The sequence below is a fragment of the Balaenoptera musculus genome, chromosome 14 (assembly GCF_009873245.2).
Source record: "Balaenoptera musculus isolate JJ_BM4_2016_0621 chromosome 14, mBalMus1.pri.v3, whole genome shotgun sequence".
NCBI classification, from domain to species: Eukaryota; Metazoa; Chordata; class Mammalia; order Artiodactyla; family Balaenopteridae; genus Balaenoptera; species Balaenoptera musculus.
Window position 1 is genome coordinate 38,304,108 of NC_045798.1, and position 22,220 is coordinate 38,326,327.

Below are 22,220 nucleotides of genomic sequence, written 5' to 3' on the forward strand. Positions count from 1 at the left end.
TGGATCAATTCCACAAAACCACAAACTACCAAAACAAACCCAATATGAAATAAATTTGAATAGCCCATAACTATAAAGTTCAATTTTTAATTTAAAAACTCCTGAAAAAGAACTCTGCAGGCCAAGACTGTCTGACCAAGACAATTCTACCAAACGTTTAAAAGAGAACTAACACCAATTCTACACAATCTCTTTCAAAAAAAATAAGAGAAAAAACCATCTAATAAACCAATTCAGGAGAGTAGACGTTATAAGATCAATATACAAAAATCAACTGCAATGAATGCAAAAATGAAATTTTAAAAACTATGCCATTTACAAAAACATCAAAAAGAATAAAATAGTTACAAATAAATTTAACCAAAGTACAAGAAATGGACTTCCCTGGTGGTGCAGTGGTTAAGAATCTGCCTGCCAATGTAGGGGACATGGATTCGAGCCCTGGTCTGGGAAGATCCCACATGCTGCGGAGCAAATAGGCCCGTGTGCCACAGCTACTGAGCCTGCACTCTGGAGCCCGCAAGCCACAACTACTGAAGCCCGCACGCTGCAACTACTGAGCCTGTGAGCCACAACTGCTGAAGCCTGCACGCCTAGAGCCCGTGCTCCACAACAAGAAAAGCCAACACAAAGAGAAGCCCACGCATCACTCAAAGAGCAGCCCCCAGTCACCGCACGTGACCAAAGAAAGCCTGCACCAGCAACAAAGACCCAACACAGCCAAAAATAAACTAATTAAAAAAAAAAAAAAAAGAAGGGGGTAGGGGGAAAGGAAAGTGGATTTGGCTACAAAGGGGCAGCATGAAGGATCGTTGTGGTAGGGGAAATGTACTGCATCTAGACTACATCAAAGTCAGTATCCTGGTTGTGATATTGTATTACAGCTTTGCAAGATGTTACCACTAGGAGAAACTGGGTAAAAGGTACTCAGGAACTCTATTATTTCTTGTAACTGCATGTGATTCTACAATTATCTCAAAATAAAGTTTAATTTTTTAAAAATTGCTTTTAACACACAAACACAGTAACCTGCAGAAGAATTTAATTTTAAAATTTGGTATATAATATCACACTGGAAATATTCCTAGTTACCAGGAAATACCTCTTTCCTTTTGAAGAAAACAATCCAACATATAATTCAGCTGTCCCTTCTCTGAATTTAAAATATACAATTTATTAAATATAAAGTTGCTAAGGTTATAATTTTATCAGTTATAGGTGCTTGTTAAAAGATATGACTTAAGTTGTCACAGTGGGCATAATGAAGCAATATTCGATAACACTAATTCCATTTTAAAAACTAGAGATGCCTTACAAGGAAAATAATAAAATACTCTGAATTTTACAAGGCAAGATTTTACGGAAATAAAATAAAAATTTGAGGAAATAAATATTGATATAAAAGGAATATAAGCTGCAGATTTTTATGGGAAAAGAAAATATTAAGTTTATTCTACCATAAAGGACCCATTTAGCATAGCTAGAGTTCTTTTTCTTATGCTAAACACACCTAAAACTTTAAGGGCTTGCACCAATACCTGCAAGATTTGTATATATGCTAAACACAGGTTCATCCATTTTTACTAATAGGTTAACAATATAAAATGAATAGTGGACACGGATTAAAGATAAACATATTAAGATTAGAAAATGACCAATAAGAACCTACTGTCTTTGGCTGCTGATTTACTTTTTTATCTTCCAGATCCTTGAATTTTGATCGAAAAGAAATCATTTTCTCTTGAAGTTCTGGTGTACATAGTTCGTACACATCCAACATAAGAGGAAATTTAACATCCTATATACAAACCAAAAAGAAAAAGTGCAAACAGACTTATAAAGGTAGTTATTTAAAATATTTATCACACTTTTTAAAGTACTGCTTTCATATTCAAATAAAGTTGAAAATAAGAACTGTAAAATTCACATGGAAATCTATGCATTTGAAGATATCAGTGTTTATTTTCAATCTGGTCCTAACTTTAAGATTAAAAAAATTTTAACTTTTCCATTAAACATTTTAACCCATGAAACTGACCTCAGAGGAGTTACCAAAAAATTTAAACAACAGGGACTTCCCTGGTGGTCCAGTGGTTAAGAATCCACCTCCCAATACACGGGACACGGGTTTGACCCCTGGTCAGGGAACTAAGATCCCATATGCCACGGAGCAACTAAGCCTGCATGCTCTAGAGCCCACGCACAACTAGAGAGCCCATGTGCCACAACTACTGAGCCCGTGTGCTCTGGAGCCCCACGCACCACAACTAGAGAGCCCACAGGCTGCAATTACTGAGCACATGTGCTCTGCAGCCCGTGCGCCACAACTAGAGAGCCTGAGTGCTGCAACTACTGAGCCCACACGCTCTAGGGCCCGCATGCCACAACTAGAGAGAAGGCCGCACGCTGCAAAGAGCCCACACGCCACAACAAAAGATCCCACATGCCGCAACGAAGATCCCGTGTGCTGCAACTAAGAGCCAATGCAGCCAAATAACTAAGTTTTTTTTTTTAATTTAAACAATAAAAGAAGCATTTCAGAAATACTAGACTAGCAGATACTTCAACTACATTTAACCTGTTCATATGACACTAAGTATATCTGAAAATGTATTATAAATTTCAGCTCAAGAGGCTAGAATTATATATACCTCTCGCAAGGATCAGAGACTCTATGGATACACAGCAGAGCTACAGTTCAACAAAACAGATGAATCATAAGGTAGGCTCTGACATCAAATGATTACAATTTAAGTATTCCTTGGGCACCAGTAACTTAACACTCTCCTTTCACCTGGAATAAAGGAACTAGAATAGAGTGTGTTATATTGCCCCTTACCCCACTCCCGTCCCCAAACCTACTGGACCAGTATCTCTGGAATTGAGGATCTGGTCTAGGGCAATATTTCTGGGGAATGGAGGGCATCCATCAGAATTACCTTTTGAAAAATGTAAGACCTAAGGCCCCACTTAATCAGATGCTTGGTGGCAGTTGAGGGGCAGGCGTGTGTATGATTTAAAATAAAAAGGACAATAGATAATTCCAATACATATTCTTATTAAGAACCACTTGTCTAATGTTAATAACTTCCCTATTTATAGTATTTTAAAGTGAGTTTATCCCTAAAAGAATAAAGAAACCTATTGTAAGTTAAGAATTACCTTCAAAGAATTACAATAATTTATTATAGTAAGGTTCGTTACTAACCTTAAGAACTTTGGCATTCACAGATTCCTTCTCTTTATAAAAAAATCGAACCATCTGAATAGTCAAGTAAGCAGGCAACCGGCTGATCTTGGACTGAGGAGACAAAGTGGAAAGAAATTCTGTAACATACAAATACCACACAAGTTTTTAATTCCTCAGTTTGGTAAAAACAAAGACTGGGTAACATTAATTAGCTGGAAACCTTTCTAGTAAATGGAATTGGATTCCAAAACTTACAGATTTGATGTACAAAGCATTTCTTTGCAATGTTGGAGACTGTTTGGTGATTTCTTCCTGAAGTCGCTAAAAAAGAACATAACAGAAGTCCAAACATTAAAGAATTTTCTTCTGCAATACAGTTATATCTTTAATTCTTTTAAAAATTATCAACAGTACTAATTAATAGACAACAAATAGTACGTCAACGGATTTATACCCCTGAGAAATAATTTGAATGAAGACAATGTGGGAAGGCTTTTAGATATGGTTCAGTTCTTAAAAGGCATCAATTTTTACTGGCGTGAACTCCTCAGAATGTAAATAATACTTGAAGTCTTTTAATTATGAGCCAAATGCTCAGATTCTGAGAGTTTATACTGTATTTTATACAACCTAAGGAAGCCTTTCATAGTATTCCTCTACTTATGGATCATCAGAATATTCATATTAGAAGAAAATTAAGAGAATGTAGATAACCCTTGTTCTTTACGCTTTATTTAGCAAAGCCTTCCAGAACAAATCAGTTTTTGTTAAATTTGAGAAAAGTCGTAACACAGAAAACCTCTGTTAATCTAATAAATGTGGGAAAGCCTTTAGCCATTATATCTTATAACCATCATGTCTGCCATTCCACTCCTTACAGCCTGTGTGACACTGAGCAAGACAGTTATCCCTCTGGGCATCATCTGTAAATGGTGCATCATAGATGTAAATGGTGCTAAAAGCACTTAACGTGACAGTGCTGTTGTTAGAATTACATTAGTACATGGAGAAAACTTGGAGAACTATTTGGTATATATTCTATGTTCAACAAGCATGTTACACTTATATAAAAATTGTTTCAGGTTTGATTTTTAAAAATTACTAATTACAAAAGGAATCACCATGGAGTAGCTTTTTAACATTTAACCAAGTTTATCTGGCAACAAAGAGGTAAAGAAATGTGGAGCAAAATTACTCAAAAATAAAACAAATGATGATAAGGAATCTAAAAAATTACCAAGACAATAAATTAATTAATACATTAATACATACATTAATACATGTTTTTAAAGAAAGGATATATGGTACAATGTTACTCATCAGGTAAGCTACATATTATTACCATCAATCCATGATCATCTAGAAGTTCCAGGTATACTTAGTTTTCCTGGAATTTTATAAAATTATGAAGAATATACCCTGGAGAGTCCCTGCCGAAACATTCTATCCCACACTCTCCAATTAACATTTACATCACGTTTTGATGCCCTGAAACTTGTATCATAATTTGTTATAGGACTTGGGGTGGTAAGCTAGTATCTGTATGCTTTTATTTTTATTTATTTATTTTTACTTTTCCCTTTTTTTTTTAACATCTTTATTGGAGTAAAAAATGGTGTGTTAGTTTCTGCTTTATAATAAAGTGAATCAGCTATACATATACATATATCTCCATATCTCCTCCCTCTTGCATCTCCCTCCCATCCTCCCTATGCCACCCCTCTAGGTGGTCACAAAGCACCTAGCTGATCTCCCTGTGCCGTGTGGCTGCTTCCCACTAGCTATCTATTTTACATTTGGTAGTGTATATATGTCCATGCCACTCTCTCACTTTGTCCCAGCTTACCCTTCCCCCTCCCCATGTCCTCAAGTCCATTCTCTACGTCTGCGTCTTTATTCCTGTCCTGCCCCTAGGTTCTTCAGAACCTTTTTTTATTGTTTTTTTTAGATTCCATGTATATGTTTTACCATACGGTATCGTTTTTCTCTTTCTGACTTACTTCACTCTGTATGACAGATTCTATGTCCACCCACCTCACTACAAATAACTCAATGTTGTTTCTATTTATGGCTAATATTCCATTGTATATATGTGCCACATCTTCTTTAACTATTCATCTGTCGATGGACATTTAAGGTTGCTTCCATGTCCTGGCTACTGTAAATAGAGCTGCAATGAACATTGTGGTACATGACTCTTTTTGAATTATGGTTTTCTCAGGGTATATGCCCAGTAGTGAGATTGCTGGGTGGTATGGTAGTTCTGTTTTTAGTTTTTTAAGGAACCTCCATACTGTTCTCCATAGTGACTGTATCAATTTACATTCCCACTAACAGTGCAAGACGGCTCCCTTTTCTCTATACCCTCTCCAGCATTTATTGTTTGTAGATTTTTTGATGATGGGCATTCTAACTGATAATGAGGTGATACCTCATTGTAGTTGTGATTTGCATTTCTCTAATGATTAGTGATGTTGAGCATCCTTTCATGTGTTTGTTGGCAATCTGTATATCTTCTTTGGAGAAATGTCTATTTGGGTCTTCTGCCCATTTTTGGCAGAAATGGGTGATAATGAGGTGATACCTCATTGTAGTTGTGATTTGCATTTCTCTAATGATTAGTGATGTTGAGCATCCTTTCATGTGTTTGTTGGCAATCTATATATCTTCTTTGGAGAAATATCTATTTAGGTCTTCTGCCCATTTTTGGATTGGGTTGTTTGTTTTTTTGATATTGAGCTGCATGAGCTGCTTGTAAATTTTGGAGATTCTTTGTCAGTTGCTTCATTTGCAAATATTTTCTCCCATTCTGAGGGTTGTCTTTTCATCTTGTTATGTTTCCTTTTGCTGTGCAAAAGCTTTTAACTTTCATTAGGTCCCATTTGTTTATTTTTCCATTTCTCTAGGAGGTGGGTCAAAAAGGATCTTGCTGTGATTTATGTCATAGAGTGTTCTGCCTATGTTTTCCTCTAAGAGTTTTATACTGTCTAAGCATTACATTTAGGTCTTTAATCCACTTTGAGTTTATTGTTGTGTATGGTGTTAGGGAGTGTTCTAATTTCATTCTTTTACATGGAGCTGTCCAGTTTTCCCAGCACCACCTATTGAAGAGGCTGTCTTTTCTCCATTGTATATTCTTGTCTCTTTTATCAAATATAAGGTGACCATATGTGTGTGGGTTTATCTCTGGGCTTTCTATCCTGTTCCATTGATCTATATTTCTGCTTTTGTGCCAGTACCATACTGTCTTGATTACTGTAGCTTTGTAGTACAGTCTGAAGTCCAGGAGCCTGATTCCTCCAGCTCTGTTTTTCTTTCTCAAGATTGCTTTGGCTATTTGGAGTCTTTTGTGTTTCCATACAAATTGTGAAACTTTTTGTTCTAGTTCTGTGAAAAATGCCATTGGCAGTTTGATAGGGATTGCATTGAATCTGTAGATTGCTTTGGGAAGTACAGTCATTTTCACAATGTTGATTCTTCCAATCCAAGAACATGGTATATCTCTCCATCTGCTGGTATCATCTTTAATTTCTTTCATCAGTGTCTTATAGTTTTCTGCATACAGGTCTTTTGTCTCCTTAGGTAGGTTCATTCCTAGGTATTTTATTCTTTTTGTTGCAGTGGTAAATGGGAGTGTCTCCTTAATTTCTCTTTCAGATTTTTCATCATTAGTGTATAGGAATGCAAGAGACTTCTGTGCATTAATTTTGTATCCTGCTACTTTATAAAATTCATTGATTAGTTCTAGTAGTTTTCTGTTAGCATCTTCAGGATTCTCTATGAATAGTATCATGTCATCTGCAAACACTGGCAGCTTTACTTCTTCTTTTCCGATTTGGATTCCTCTTATTTCTTTTTCTTCTCTGATTGCTGTGGCTAAAACTTCCAAAACTAGCTGAATAACAGTGGTGAGAGTGGAGAACCTTGTCTTGTTCCTGATCTTAGAGGAAATGGTTTCAGTTTTTCACCATTGAGAACGATGTTGGCTGTGGCTTTGTCATATATGGCCTTTATTACGTTGAGGTAAGTTCCCTCTATGCCTATTTTCTGAAGGGTTTATATCATAAATGGGTACTGAATTTTGGCAAAAGCTTTTTCTGCATCTATAGAGATGATCATATGGTCTTTCTCTTTCAATTTGTTAATATGGTTTATCACATTGATTGATTTGCCTATATTCACGTATGCTTTTCAAGTGAACTTCTCTTAAAAGCCATTATGCCTCACCACAACTCTCCCCTCAGTATCACAGGGCAAAGAATAGCACTATTTATCTATCTGTTTCTTACAGAAACATTTACCAGTACTTCCCCTAACCCAATCTTACCCCAAACTGTACATGGGAGCTCCCTGACAACAAATAACCTTATTTTCAATGTAATTCCTGCCCCAATTCACTGCCCGTCATTCAAGAGATGTACATATTCCCCCAAACCATATCAAATAAATGTTAGGCAAGAAAATTGTTCTATTTTATCAATCTGCTCATTAGAGTGGATTCTTTAGTATGGCACTGGGGAAACAGTACTAACTGAATAATAAGACAAGCAAGTTTTAGATCTGGCTCTGCCACAAACCAAGTAAGTCACTTAAAATCTAGGGCCTCAACTTTAATACTAGTGCAATGGGAGAATGACTACATGCCCTCATTTGCACAATACAATTCCAGTTTATACCTCACATTAATATATCCTCATTATAATACCCTCAGAGGCCTCCTTCAAGCCTCTGGCCACAACATTTTTGTCAACCAACCAATACACAACCTTGTTTTATGTGTTTCTATTTAATGACACCTTAACATACACTGAACTCACAGTCAAGTACACTATAACTCATCCCTGAATGAAGCTTATCTAACAAATGTTATTTTCTCCTTAAGGCACATCACAGCCTTCTTGCACTTAGAACACCAGACAGCACTTCAGCATTATGCCTGAAGGGCATTCTAAACAGCAAGATGACCAAGAAAAAGCACAAAAATGCAAGAAATGTGGCATTAAAATTACCGCAAAAAGGGTACTTGTTTATAGTATGAGCACTGAAACAAGAAGGTAGAGCATCACCTTTGGGACCTCAGGTGAAACAGTGTGAGTCAGGCGACTCAAAATTTTTGTCACCCTGTGCATATCTACAAATGACCATGAAAGCACCATGAGTACTTATGTTGGGGTTACAAATACATTTTAGCAAGTAGGTGTATTTGCAAATACAGAATCTACAAACAATGGGGATGAACTGCAATTGTCCTTACCAACTTAAGTCCTGTAAAAAGATACTTGACTTCTTGATTGATAAAACAGCTAAGCTGAAGCTGACTTTCCTTTCCTTTACTGACTTCTTCTTCTTCAGATTCTGTACATTTCATGCTTTGAAAAATAAGATAAGGAATTTGCCAATAGGCATTCAATTTGTTATATAACCTTCAATAAGTTATCTTAATGCTATTAAAATTAATAGCATCATTCATTGGTATTTAAAACATTTCAGTCTTCCAAAAGAGATTCATTTTAATATACTTAAAAATGCTCATTCACTTACCAACAATACGGATTAATGAAAGTGTGTAAAAGGATAAACTCTCAACAAATGTAAGTTGGTATTTATAGTCTTAAAATGGTCTTAATAACCCAAAGATAGATAAACAAATCTTTTTCTAAGTTTCCACCCATGATATAGAAAATAGTACTCTCCTAAATTCATGTTTTATTAATTATATCAATCTCATGTATATAATTTAGCTGATTTATCCCATTTCATAATTAAAAATTAATTCTCTATGAGGTGAATTAATGAGGTATTCTGCTAAAGATGTTCTTAGGAAAAAATAATGAATGTCCTTAAAGAGTACATTTATCTAAACTTCAAGAGCACTCCAAAGGGTGTATTTTTCCAAATTCCTAATTTCCATATTTTTTAAGCATAAAAACCTCTGAAGAATTTTCCTTCATATCCCATCCACCACTCCAGGCAACAACGCTATTTATACCAATTCACTTCTAATAAGTTATGATTACAGTCATACTAATCTTGGCTCATAAGGATACGTAGTTTCAAATTCAACTCCGAAGAACTGATCAATTAAACTTTTCTTTTTAGAAGGTGTCACTGCTGGTGCAGATGAAGAATCTGTCTGCAAGTTAAGATGAAATAAAAATTCCAACTTTACATCACATGCATATTAATGTACATTGGCTCCCACACAATCCAGTTTAGTAACACACATTTAAGCTTTTTAAAATGTAATCCCTTTCTGTAAAATCCTTCTACTGATCAAAAAATATTACCAAAAAATTACAGATGCTCAATAATCTCAATTGATTAAATTTAGCAAATAATGCATTGAATTCAAGCACCAAATGCAAGCTGTCAAGTTCCAACTACAGATTCAGCATCTGAAGTATTCAAGTACATGTCTATCTATTAGGATGAACTAAGACTTTAGGGTGGGGGTGGGATAGAGAATCAAAGTCTATATTCACAAATATATTTCAATTACCTCTTTAACAGTATCATCCTCTACAGCTTCCAATTTCTGTTGCAATACTCGCATCATTTGTATCCAACATTCATTAGCATCCTGTAATTTAAAAAGTGACACAGTAAGTAATCCTGGCTATTACAGTGTTTGATCTATAAAATCCCTCCAAATTACTGTTTCCTTAGAGAAGGGGAAGTTGTTTTTTTCTTTAAAAATATTAAGCCAAATTAAATATTATATGATCTTCAAAACAATGAAGAATTCCAGAATAGTTTATTCATTCATTCAAGAGATGTTTTGTGGGGCTTCCCTGGTGACGCAGTGGTTGAGAATCTGCCTGCCAATGCAGGGGACACGGGTTCGAGCCCGGGGCTGGGAAGATCCCACATGCCGTGGAGCAAATAGGCCTGTGAGCCACAACTACTGAGCCTGCGCATCTGGAGCCTGTGCTCCGCAACAAGAGAGGCCACGATAGTGAGAGGCCCGCACACTGCGATGAAGAGTGGCTCCCACTTGCCACAACTACAGAAAGCCCTCACACAGAAACGAAGACCCAACACAGCCATAAATAAATAAATAAATAAATAAAATAAATAAAAATATAAATAAATAAATAAATAAATCTCTCCTAACATAGTAACCATAGTTGGCTTATACTTTAAAAAAAAAAAATTCAACCATTAAAAAAAAAGATGTTTTGTGAATTCATTATTATGCTAAACACTATTCTAGACACTAGGAATACACAGCAGTCAACAAAATAGGAAAAGTCCTAATGGGGAACAGAAACAAAATATAACAAATTCAAGTAAAGAGAGGGTTATGAAGGGAAAAAAAAACAATACAGGAGCAGAAAGTGATTAGGGGATTGCCAACAAACACATGAAAGGACACTCAACATCACTAATCATTAGAGAAATGCAAGTCAAAACTACAATGAGGCATCACCTCACACCAGTCAGAATGGCCATCATCAAAAAATCTACAAACAATAAATGCTGGAGAGGGTGTGGAGAAAAGGGACCTCTTGCACTGTTGGTGGGAATGTAAATTGATACAGCCACTATGGAGACCAGTATGGATGTTCCTTAAAAAACTAAAAATAGAACTACCATACCACCCAGCAATCTCACTACTGGGCATATACCCTGAGAAAACCATAATTCAAAAAGAGTCACGTACCACAATGTTCACTGCAGCTCTATTTACAATAGCCAGGACATGGAAGCAACCTAAGTGTCCATCAACAGATGAATGGATAAAGAAGATGTGGCACATATATACAATGGAATATTACTCAGCCATAAAAAGAAACGAAATTTAGTTATTTGTAGTGAGGTGGATGGACCTAGAGTCTGTCATACAGAGTGAAGTAAGTCAGAAAGAGAAAAACAAATACTGTATGCTAACACATATATATGGAATCTAAAAAAAAAAAAAAAAAAAAAAAAAATGGTTCTGAAGAACCTAGGGGCAGGACAGGAATAAAGACACAGATGTAGAGAATGGACTTGAGGACAAGGGGAGGGGGATGGGTAAGCTGGGATGAAGTGAGAGAGTGGCATGGACATATATACACTACCAAATGTAAAACAGATAGCTAGTGGGAAGCAGCTGCATAGCACAGGGAGATCAGCTGGGTGCTTTGTGACCACCTAGAGGGGTGGGATAGGGAGGATGGGAGGGAGACGCAAGAGGGAGGAGATATGGGGATATATGTATATGTATAGCTGATTCACTTTGTTATAAAGCAGAAACTAACACACCATTGTAAAGCAATTATACTCCAATAAAGATGTTAAAAAAAAAAAAAAAGAAAGCGATTAGGGGAAGGGAAGTGTGCTATTTCAATAGGACTGTCAAGGAAAGCCTCTGTGATACCTTGACATTTGAGCCATGAGACCTGAATGAGGTGAGGAAGCAAACCATGCACCTGGGAGCCAAAGGAAAAAGAGCAAAGGTCCTACAGAAAGAGGATACTTGGAGGGTTTTTAAAAAATAGCAAGGAAGTCAGTGTATCTGGAGAGAATTGAGCAAGGGGAAGAGTGGCACATGATGAGCTCAGAGAAGTAGCCAGGAGCTAGACTGTTTAGGACTGAGACAGAAAGTCACTAGGAGTTACTGAACAAGGAAACCAACATAATCTTATTTACATTTTTAAAAGGACTCTGGGGGCTGTGTAGAGAAACACCACAAAAGGCAGAAGCAAGGTGATCAGTTAACAGACTACTGCACCTCTCCAGGCAAGAGATAATGGTGGTGTGAACTAGAGAGGACTGATTACTTGTATTTCCAAATATACTCCAGTAAGTGTAGGACGCCTAAGTTTTACATTTACAAAATGAAAACCACAGAACCTTGCCCTGATTACCTGTTGAAGATATTGTCCTTGTTCGCCCTTCTCTGCAAACTGTGGAAAAGCCATGTGCAAAAACTGCAGTAGAATAATAGGTGGAATACTAGAAGAAGTTTTATCCATGGAATCAAACAAATCTCTAAGGGCTTAAAAACAAAGCAAATACTTCCTTAGTAAAACAGTGACATATTTAATACATGCTACTGTAAATTAATTCTCAATTAATACCAAGAAATGCTTATTAATTATTTTTAAGTATATCTATTCCTTTTGCAATTGTTGGATCCCTAATAAGAAAATAATTTGTTTTTAAATCTTAACTCACCAGAAGACTTTGTAATGCAATCAATCACTAGCTATAAACAATGTCTCTCTCTCCTTGACAGCCTTTGTCTTCCCTAATAAAGCAGGGTATATTCATTTAATACAGACAACACATAACTTCTGTCTAGGAATCACACAGGCATGATGCTACAGTTCCGCCATTATCAGGACGTCAGGTAACCACTCCCAACCCTCCTCCCTTTAAGCCCATACTTGGTTCCCGTGTACTGAACTCCTGAGTATTGAAATCTGGAGTATGTTTAAATGAAGTATGTTTAAATCCTTAAACAAACTTCCTGACTGTACTGAACAGCTAAGAACCAAAACTAATTTGCCTTCTTCAAAATCTTTCCTCTGCTTATCCTCTCTCACCATCATAAATCCCATGGTCATAAACTCAGCCCTGCTCGAGTTCAGAATACTTTTTCTCTGTTGACTCCCTAGCTATCACACCTTGCCCTTACTTCATGTATAGCAAAACTCTAATCTAGCTTATCTTGCATTGTTTTGTTAACTAAAATGTGAAATGTTATCATTAGTATACAGACTATTTAGCATAGCAAATACTAAAATACAACATCTCAGCACAAAGTAACTACTCAATGAAATGTTCCTGAATAAAACTACTAAACACAATGTTTAAAAAATATTTTAGGAGGTAGAGCTGAAATTATGCATCCCTACTAAGCTAATAATTTTAAAATAAAAAAAGCCTAAATTGTAATAACACTTTAAAGGATACATTTCTCAAAAAAAAAAGAAAACAAAACCCCAGATGATTTAATTTAATATATACCATGAACAGAGCAGCTCAAATATTTCATTAGTTTGAAAGAAAAAGCTCAAAAGACACACTATACATTAAGAGACTAATGAGACATAACAACATAACTAAATGCAATGTGTGATCCTAAATTGGCTCCTGAAGCAAAAAAGAAAAACAACTTTATAATGGGGCAATACGGAGTTAATTGGCAAAATTTAATCAAGTCAGTATTACGAGTTAACATCAGTGTTAAATTCCCAGACTTTGAAAAATAACCATCTTGTGGTTATGAATGTCCTTATTCTCAGGAAACACATACTGAAGTATTCAGGAACAAAAAACATGATGTCTGCAACTTACTCTCAAATGGTTCAGAAAAAAAGAACATGCATTACAGAGATTGATGAACCAGATGTGACAAAAAGTTAGTAATTGGTGAATTCTTGCAACTTTTCTGTGAATTTAAATTTATTTCAAAATAAAAAACTTAAAAAAATCAAGAAGCAAAAAGTAAAGAATGGTATTTTTCATCCCATCAATACTGCAAGCCTCCTATAAGACACTGGAGAAGCTGTTGAAATTCTGAGCAACTCTTAGATACATAAGTTACCAGATGAACTAGATATGTGATCACATTTTCCCAGTAAAAACTTCAACAAATGAATCTACTTTCAGGGAAAAAGGTTAGAGGAAAATCTCACTAATTCCAAATGATGCAAAGAAACCTACTGTTTATAGTATTACAGATTAATGATTGACCACAATGAGATACCATTTCACACCCTTAGAATGGCTATAATCAAAGACATTCAATACCTAGCGTCAGTGAGGATACAAAGAAATCAGAATCCTCATACATGCTGGGAGGAATATAAGATGATGCAGCTGCTTTGGAAAACAGTCTGGCAGTTCCTCACATAGTTACCATGTGACCCAACGATTCCTCTCCTAGATATATACCCAAGAGAAATGAAAACATATGTCCACACAGACTTGTACACAAATGTTTAGCAATATTTATATTGGTCAAAAAGTGGAAACTACCCAAATGTCTTATCAATGATGAAAGGATAAATGAAATGTGATATATCCAATACAATGGAATCTTACTCAGCAATAAAAAGGAATGAAGTACTGATACATGTTTATGATGTGGCTGAACCTCAAAAACATTCTAAGTGAAAGAAGCCATCAAAAAAGACCACATACTGTACAATTCCATTTATATCAACATTCTAGAATAGGCAAATCTATAGACTGACAGTAGATTACTGGTTGCACAGGGCTGGTAGTGGTGAGAGGAAACGGGGTGACTGCTGAATGTTACAGGGTTTATTTTCTAGTGATGAAAATGTTCTAAAATTGATTGTGGTGATGACTGCATAACTCTATGAGTAAACTAAAAAACAGTGAACTGTATAACTTAAATGGGTGAGTAGTACGGTATGTGAATTGTCTCTCAATAAAGCTGTTACAAACCACCCCTCCCCCCCAAAAAAAGGCAAGGCTGTTAAAAACCCTATCAACCCAGCCCAAGGATTTAAGAGAATATTCATTTGTAAAACTGTCCAAAATGGGGCAGTGGAGGCAGAATACACTGTCTCATGTAATAAAGAAACAAGATACTTCTAGAATTTCTATTTCTCCTACCTCATATCCAACTTCCTTACATGAATACCCACTAATCCAAAGATTTTTTCAAATAGGACAGACATCACTGGTTTATAACGTGGATAATAAAATAAGTCCCAAGTTGTTTAATGTAAGTGTAAGTACTCTAATTTTAATGAGGTGATGTTTTAAAAATACATTTTGAAAACAGAAAGATACTAAAAAAACTGTGAGTGAAAAATGACGTTTATTGAATACCATATTCCCTCTTGAAAAGTAGTATATTTAAGATACTGACCTGCAGTAATATACTGTGCTGAAGCCATTTCCCCTGAAGCTCTCAAGGCACCTGCATACCTAAGACATTAAGACAGAATTAAATATTCACTTTATTCTGAAACTCAAATGGGAAGAAATTAGTTATTATGAAACCCTCAACTACAAGTTTCTCTGAGTTGTTCCCACCATTTTTTCTTCTTCTCTTCTGGTCTCGTTCCTTTAAGAATGATATGGGCAAAAAAGGACTGCTAAGAAAAAACGGAAATTAGATGAATGAAGCCTACTTTAAATTCTTTCCTCTTGTCTAACTCATCTATAACATTTTCTAAAAATTGTGTAAACAAAAAAGTACACATAGCTGACTCACTTTGTTATACAGCAGAAACTAACACAACATTGTAAAGCAATTATACTCCAATAAAGATGTTAAAAAAATAAATAAAATAAAAAAGTACACATTTAATGTCCATTATTACAAAGAAAATAAAATATAATTTCAGAAATGAAGAAAAAATCATTAGATCAAAAACATTAAATGAAAATCAATAAATCTACATTCAGCACTAACTTCTACACAACACTAAATAAGTCACTTAAATTTCAAGTCAGTTTTCTTACCTATAAAATAAAGGGTTTCTATTAAATGATTTCTAAATTCACTTTTATGATTCTCAGTTAATTTATGGCAGTACAAAGGACTGGCCACCCAAAGGAAATATTCAAACCACTGTATTTACTTATACAATGTTTTACGACAAAGGATCAAAAATTATCATTCAGGTATTAAAAACTGGGCAATGGGAGAGATCCCACAAAACTAATATAAGATCAGTGGTTACTTGGGGGAGCTGGGCAGTTGACTGGAAAAGGTACAATAAAGCTTCCTGAGATGATGAAAATGTTCTATAAATTTTATTGTAAAATGAGTTACAGAGAATTTGCATTTGTCAAAACTGATCACACCAAACACATAAGATGCATACATTTCACTAGATGTAAATCATATTCCAATTTGAAAAAAAAAGGGGACTTCCCTGGTGGCGCAGTGGTTAAGAATCCGCCTGCCAATTCAGGGGACATGGGTTCGATCCCTGGTCCGGGAAGATCCCACATGCCGCAGAGCAACTAAGCCCATGTGCCACAACTACTGAGCCTGTGCACTGCAACTACTGAGCCCGTGTGCCTAGAGCCCGTGCTCTGCAACAAAAGCCACTGCAATGAGAAGCCCACGTACTGCAATGAAGAGTAGCCCCCGCTCACCGCTAGAGAAAGCCTGCGCAGCAACAAAGACCCAATGCAGCCAAGAAAAAAAAAAACCTCTGTGCTTATGTAAGTGAATGAAAGAGGTTACAGAAAATATTATGTTAAATTATATTCAATGGAAGAATTTTCTTTCTTTTTTTCATTTGTTTAGATCTTTTGGAAACTCTTGCAACTAAAAAATTCTTAATTTTTCAATATACAATAATGCATATTGTCTAAATTATATATGTTCATTTAAAAAATAAAAATCATAATAGTTTCCCTGTCAGACAGTTTAGCAACTTTTTAAAGGGCACTTCTGAAGTTAAAACGAAGAACTCATAAAGTAGATGCATCCCATAACATCACTGAAGTATGTAATTACATAACTGCCGCCGTTATGAATTTACATCTAGTTACAGGGTAACATGAGTATGTAACTATTTCTACATTTATGACAAAAGCTGCATTAATGAATTATCAATCTTTTTTTTATTATCTGAGAACAGAAAAATCATAGCTAATTTAATACCACCCCCCTAAAACTCTCAATATTATACCAAGAAAACTTATAATTCCTAATTAAGATAAAACCATCCAGTAAGCCAAACATTCATAATGAACTTTACAAAGAAAAAACTGTTAGAAAAGAGGAGGAATTGACAGGAGTACTGAGAGTTTTAACAGATAAAAATACTGAGAGGTTTTTCAGACAAAAGAACCAATAGAGTACCTTTCCTAATCTTTGCAAATAAATAAAAATTAAATAATGATATAGAAAATCTGAATGTAATTAATAAACTTAATGTCTATTATACTTTATCACCTACAAAAAGAGGATGCCTTGACTTTTCTATAATCTGTGAAATATTCACAACATTCAGTCATAGATCAGATCAACCCAAACATTCATTGACAGAAAAACGAATAATTATTTGGTAGTATATACATACAATGGTGTACCCTACAGCAGGGGTCCCCAACCCCCAGGACACTAAATGGTACTAGTATGTAGCCTCTTAGGAACTCGGCTGCACAGCAGGAGGTGAGCAACAGGTGAGGGAGAGAAGCTTCATCTGTATTTACAGCTGCTCCCCATTGCTCGCGTCACTGTCTGGAGCTCCGCTTCCTGTCAGATCATAGGCCTCATTAGATTCTCATAGGAGTGCAAACCCTACTGTGAACTGCACATGTGAGGGATCTAGGTTGTGTGCTCCTTATGAGAATTTAATGCCTGATGATCTGAGGTGGAGCTGAGGCAGTGATGCTAGCGCTGGGGAGCAGCTGCAAATACAGATTATCATTAGCAGACAGATCTGACTGCACAGAGACCATAATAAATCAATTGCTTGCAGACTCATATCAAAACCCTATCAGTGGGCTTCCCTGATGGCTCAGTGGTTGAGAATCCGCCTGCCAATGCAGGGAACATGGGTTCGATCCCTGGTCCGGGAAGATCCCACATGCCATGGAGCAACTAAGCCCATGCGCCACAACTACTGAGCTTGCGCTCTAGAGCCCACGAGCCACAACTACTGAGCCTGCGTGCCACAACTACTGAAGCTCGTGTGCCTAGAGCCTGTGCTCCGCAACAAGAGAAGCCTCCGCGATGAGAAGCCCGCGCACCGCAACGAAGATTAGCCCCCGCTCGCCACAACTAGAGAAAACCCGTGCACAGCAATGAAGACCCAATGCAGCCAAAAATAAACAAATAAATAAATAAATAAATTTATTAAAAAAAAAAAAACCCTATCAGTGAGTGGCAAGTGACAATTAAGCTGCATCTTATGGAGCAGAGTGGACATAAGCAACACACTTCAGGTGTCACCGTCTCCCATTACCCCCAGGTGGGACCATCCAGTTGTAGGAAAACAAGCTCAGGGCTCCCACTGATTCTGCATTATAGTGAGTTGTATAATTATTTCATTATATATTACAATGTAATAATAGAAATAAAGTGCACAACAAATGTAATGCTCTGAATCATCCCAAAACCATCCCCCCCACCCTAGTCCGTGAAACACTGTCTTCCATGAAACCAGTCCCTGTTGCCAAAACGCTGGGGACCGCTGCCCTACAGCATGAACATGAATGAACACACACACAACATGGAAAAGCCAAATATAATGAGCCTGACTCAAATGAACATAATCTGTACGTTTCTGTTCATAAAGAGTTCAAAATAAGCAAAATTAGAAGTCAGGTGAGTATAACAACTTTACAAAGAAGGGTGGGGGCAGTGGATAGGAAGGGATCAGTGAGGGGACTTTTGGAGTGCTAACACAGTTCTGCTGATCCCCATCAGTTACAGGGATGTGTTCACTCTGGGATAATTCATTTGTTTCTATATTCATATGTTTCTATATAATTCAATAATTAAAAGCAAACTTTGGTTTTGCACAGCAAAGGAAACTATAAACAAAACGAAAAGACAACAGGAGAAAATATTTGCAAATGATGCAACAGACAAGGGCTTAATTTCCAAAATATACGAACAGCTCATACAGCTCAACAACGAAAAAACAAACAAGCCAATCCAAAAATGGGCAGGGATTTCCCTGGTGGTCCAGTGGGTAAGACTGCACACTCCCAATGAAGGGGGCCTGGGTTCGATCCCTGATCGGGGAACTAGATCCCACATGCATGCCACAACTAAACAGGCCACATGCCGCAACTAAGAAGCCCGCGTGCAGCAACTAGGAAGTCCGGATACCGCAACTAAAGAGCCCACATGCCGCAACAAAGATCCTGCATGCTGCAACTAAGACCCGGCTCAGCCAAAATAAATAAATATTTTTTTAAAACATGGGCAGAAGACCTAGACATTTCTCCAAAGAAGACATATGGATGGCCAAGAGGCACATGAAAAGATGCTTGACATCTCTAATTATTAGAGAAGTGCAAATCAAAACTACAGTAAGGTACCACTTCACACCAGTTAGACTGGCCATCATTAAAAAGGCTACAAATAACTGGGACTTCGCTGGTGGCGCAGTGGTTAAGAATCCGCCTGCCAATGCAGGTGACATGGGATCAATCCCTGGTCCGGGAAGATCCCACATGCCACGGAGCAACTAAGCCCATGCGTCACAACTACTGAGCCTGCACTCTAGAGCCCATGAGCCACAACTACTGAGCCCAAGCACCACAACTACTGAGCTCGTGCGCCTCTACTAGAGAGCCTGCATGCCACAAACTACTGAGTCCATGCACTCTGGAACCCACGCACCACAACTGCAAAGCCCACGCACCCTGGAGCCCGCACGCCACAAGAGAGAGAAAAACCACATGACACCCCTAGAGAGAAGCCCACACGCCACAACGAAGAGCTCGCGCACCACAATGAAAAGATCCTGTGTGCCTCAACAAAGATCCCACATGCCACAACTAAGACCCGACGCAGCCAAAAATAAATAGTATACATAAATAATAATAATAAATGTTTTAAAAATAATAATACCTTAAAAAAAGTCTACAAATAACAAATGCTGGAGAGGGTATGGAGAAAAGGGAACCCTCCTTACACAGCTGGTGGGAATGTACGCTAGTGCAGCCACTGTGGAAAACAGTATGGATGTTCCTCAGAAAACTAAAAATAGAATTACCATGTGATCCAGCAATTCTACTCCTGGACATATATCTGGACAAAACGGTAATTCAAAAAGATACATGCACCCCTATGTTCATAGCAGCACTGTTCACAATAGCCAAGACACAGAAACAACCTAAATGTTCATCGACAGCTGAATGGATAAAGAAGATGTGGTACATATATACAATGGAACACTACTCAGTCATAAAAAAGAAAGAAATAATGCCATTTGCAGCAACATGGATACAACTAGAGATTATCATACTAAGTGAAGTAAGTCAGAAAGAGAAAGCCAAATAACCATATGATATCACTTATATGTGGAATCTAAAATATGACACAAATGAACCTATCCCAGAAACAGAATCATGGACATAGAGGACAGACTGGTGGTTGCCGAGGGGGCGGGGGCTGGGGGAGGGAGGGAGTGGGAGGTTGCGGTTATCAGATGTAAGCTTTTATATACAGAATGGATAAAACAAGGTCCTATTGTATAACACAGAGAACTATATTCAATATCCTGTGATAAACCATAACGGAAAAGAATATTAAAAAAACAGAATATATATATGTATAACCGAATCCCTTTGCTGGACAGCAGTAATTAACACAACATTGTAAATCAACTATACTTCAATAAAAAAAGCGAAAAACAAAAAACTTTGGGGCAAAAGGAAAAGATAAGAATTTATAACCTATTTTTTAAATATTTATTTATTTATTTATTTATTTATTTTGACTGCACGGGTCTTAGTTGTGGCGTACGCGATCTTTAGTTGTGGCATGTGGGCTGCTTAGCTGCGGCAAGTGGACTACTTAACTGCAGCATGCAAACTCTTACTTGTGGCATGCATGTGGGATCTAGTTCCCCAACCAGGGATCAAACCCGGGCCCCCTGCATTGGGAGCACAGAGTCTTACCCACTGGACCACCAGGGAAGTCCCTTTTATAACATTTTTAAAAAAACATCTGAGCAATCTCATCTAATGAACAGAAAACAAGCAAAACCTCAGAATTAAATACTTTCATTCCTACACAAGAATAAATTAATGATCCAAGCATGCAACTTAAAAAATAATAAAACAAGCCTAAGGAAAACAGAAACAAAACATTAATACAAACAAAAGTAGAACGAATCAGACAACTGAAAGAACTGAGTGAATAAATCTAATAGCTGATTCTGTGAAAAATACACAAACCTCTGGCAAGATAATCAAAAGAGAAAAAATAAGAAATAAAAATGGAGAAAAAAATACAGATCCCAAAACCGAGTAACTCATATGCTAAAATAGTTTAAAGACATAAGGACAAATTCGTAGGAAAAAATAAATTACCAAAACTGACTCAAAAAGACACAGAAAATGGACATTTAAAATGCCCCAAAAAGGGCTTCCCTGGTGGCACAGTGGTTGAGAATCCGCCTGCCAATGCAGGGGACATGGCTTCGAGCCCTGGTCCAGGAGGATCCCACATGCCGCAGAGCAACTAAGCCCATACACCACAACTACTGACCCTGTGCTGTAGAGCCTGCGAGCCACAGCTACTGAGCCCATGTGCTGCAACTACTGAAGCCCACATGCCTAGAGCCCGTGCTCTGCAGCAAGAGAAGTCACCACAATGAGAAGCCCGTGCACCGCAACGAAGAGTAGCTCCCGCTCACCACAACTAGAGAAAAGCCCATGCGCAGCAATGAAGACCCAACACAGCCAAAAATAAATAAATAAATTTATAAAAATAAATAAATAAAATGCCCCAAAAAAAGTTGGGTGCAGCCAATTTTACTGGTAAGTTCTATCAAGAATAGATCATTCCTCTACAAATTTGAAAATGAAAGTCAAAGAGCAGTCTAGTAATTACTAATGAAAAGACTATTTTGTACTTATTAAGAGTTGGCTTGCCAGTCTCCAATAAGACAAAAATATTGTCATGTGATACTGTCTTTTACAAGTAACTTATAGAATTTTCAAGGGTAATTTTTATTATATACACTTTTCACTTTAGGTTCTAAATTTAGAACTCCCACATTAAGATGAGGTTCCACTGTTGGGCAGCATCAAGCAAACCAGATTTTATCCACAGGTATAGTTCTTGGCCCTCACTGCCTCTCTTCAGCTAATCCAGTCTGTTTCTCTTGAATGCATTTTCTTTCTACTCTTCATCGTTATACATTCCACTCTCCAGAACCTGCCATACATTTGAGGATGAACTTCAGCATCTCCAGCAGTAAAGCATCTTTCATGGAATTGTCCTCTTTTCTTTCATTCCTATTTTATCAGTTAGTGTCATTTTCCCAAAGACATACAACCCCATCCACGTCATTCTGTATCGATTAAGTTAGTAAGTACAGGGGCTTCCACCCTCTTGCAACAACTTAGAATT

At 36.9% G+C, this 22,220-nt stretch overlaps 1 protein-coding gene across 2 annotated transcripts in view; it reads right to left on the minus strand.

Moving 5' to 3' along the window:
* USP14 (ubiquitin specific peptidase 14) overlaps positions 1 to 22,220 on the minus strand; it is a 45,882-nt gene that overhangs the window by 4,835 nt on the left and 18,827 nt on the right. For both annotated transcript variants that reach the window (XM_036823216.1, XM_036823217.1), the window contains 8 exons: positions 15,027 to 15,085; positions 12,043 to 12,173; positions 9,690 to 9,770; positions 9,238 to 9,323; positions 8,445 to 8,559; positions 3,446 to 3,511; positions 3,209 to 3,301; positions 1,670 to 1,798 (listed from right to left, as the gene is read on the minus strand). In XM_036823216.1, coding sequence (XP_036679111.1) covers positions 1,670 to 1,798; positions 3,209 to 3,301; positions 3,446 to 3,511; positions 8,445 to 8,559; positions 9,238 to 9,323; positions 9,690 to 9,770; positions 12,043 to 12,173; positions 15,027 to 15,085 — 760 coding nt within the window. The remainder of the gene's footprint in view (positions 1 to 1,669; positions 1,799 to 3,208; positions 3,302 to 3,445; positions 3,512 to 8,444; positions 8,560 to 9,237; positions 9,324 to 9,689; positions 9,771 to 12,042; positions 12,174 to 15,026; positions 15,086 to 22,220) is intronic.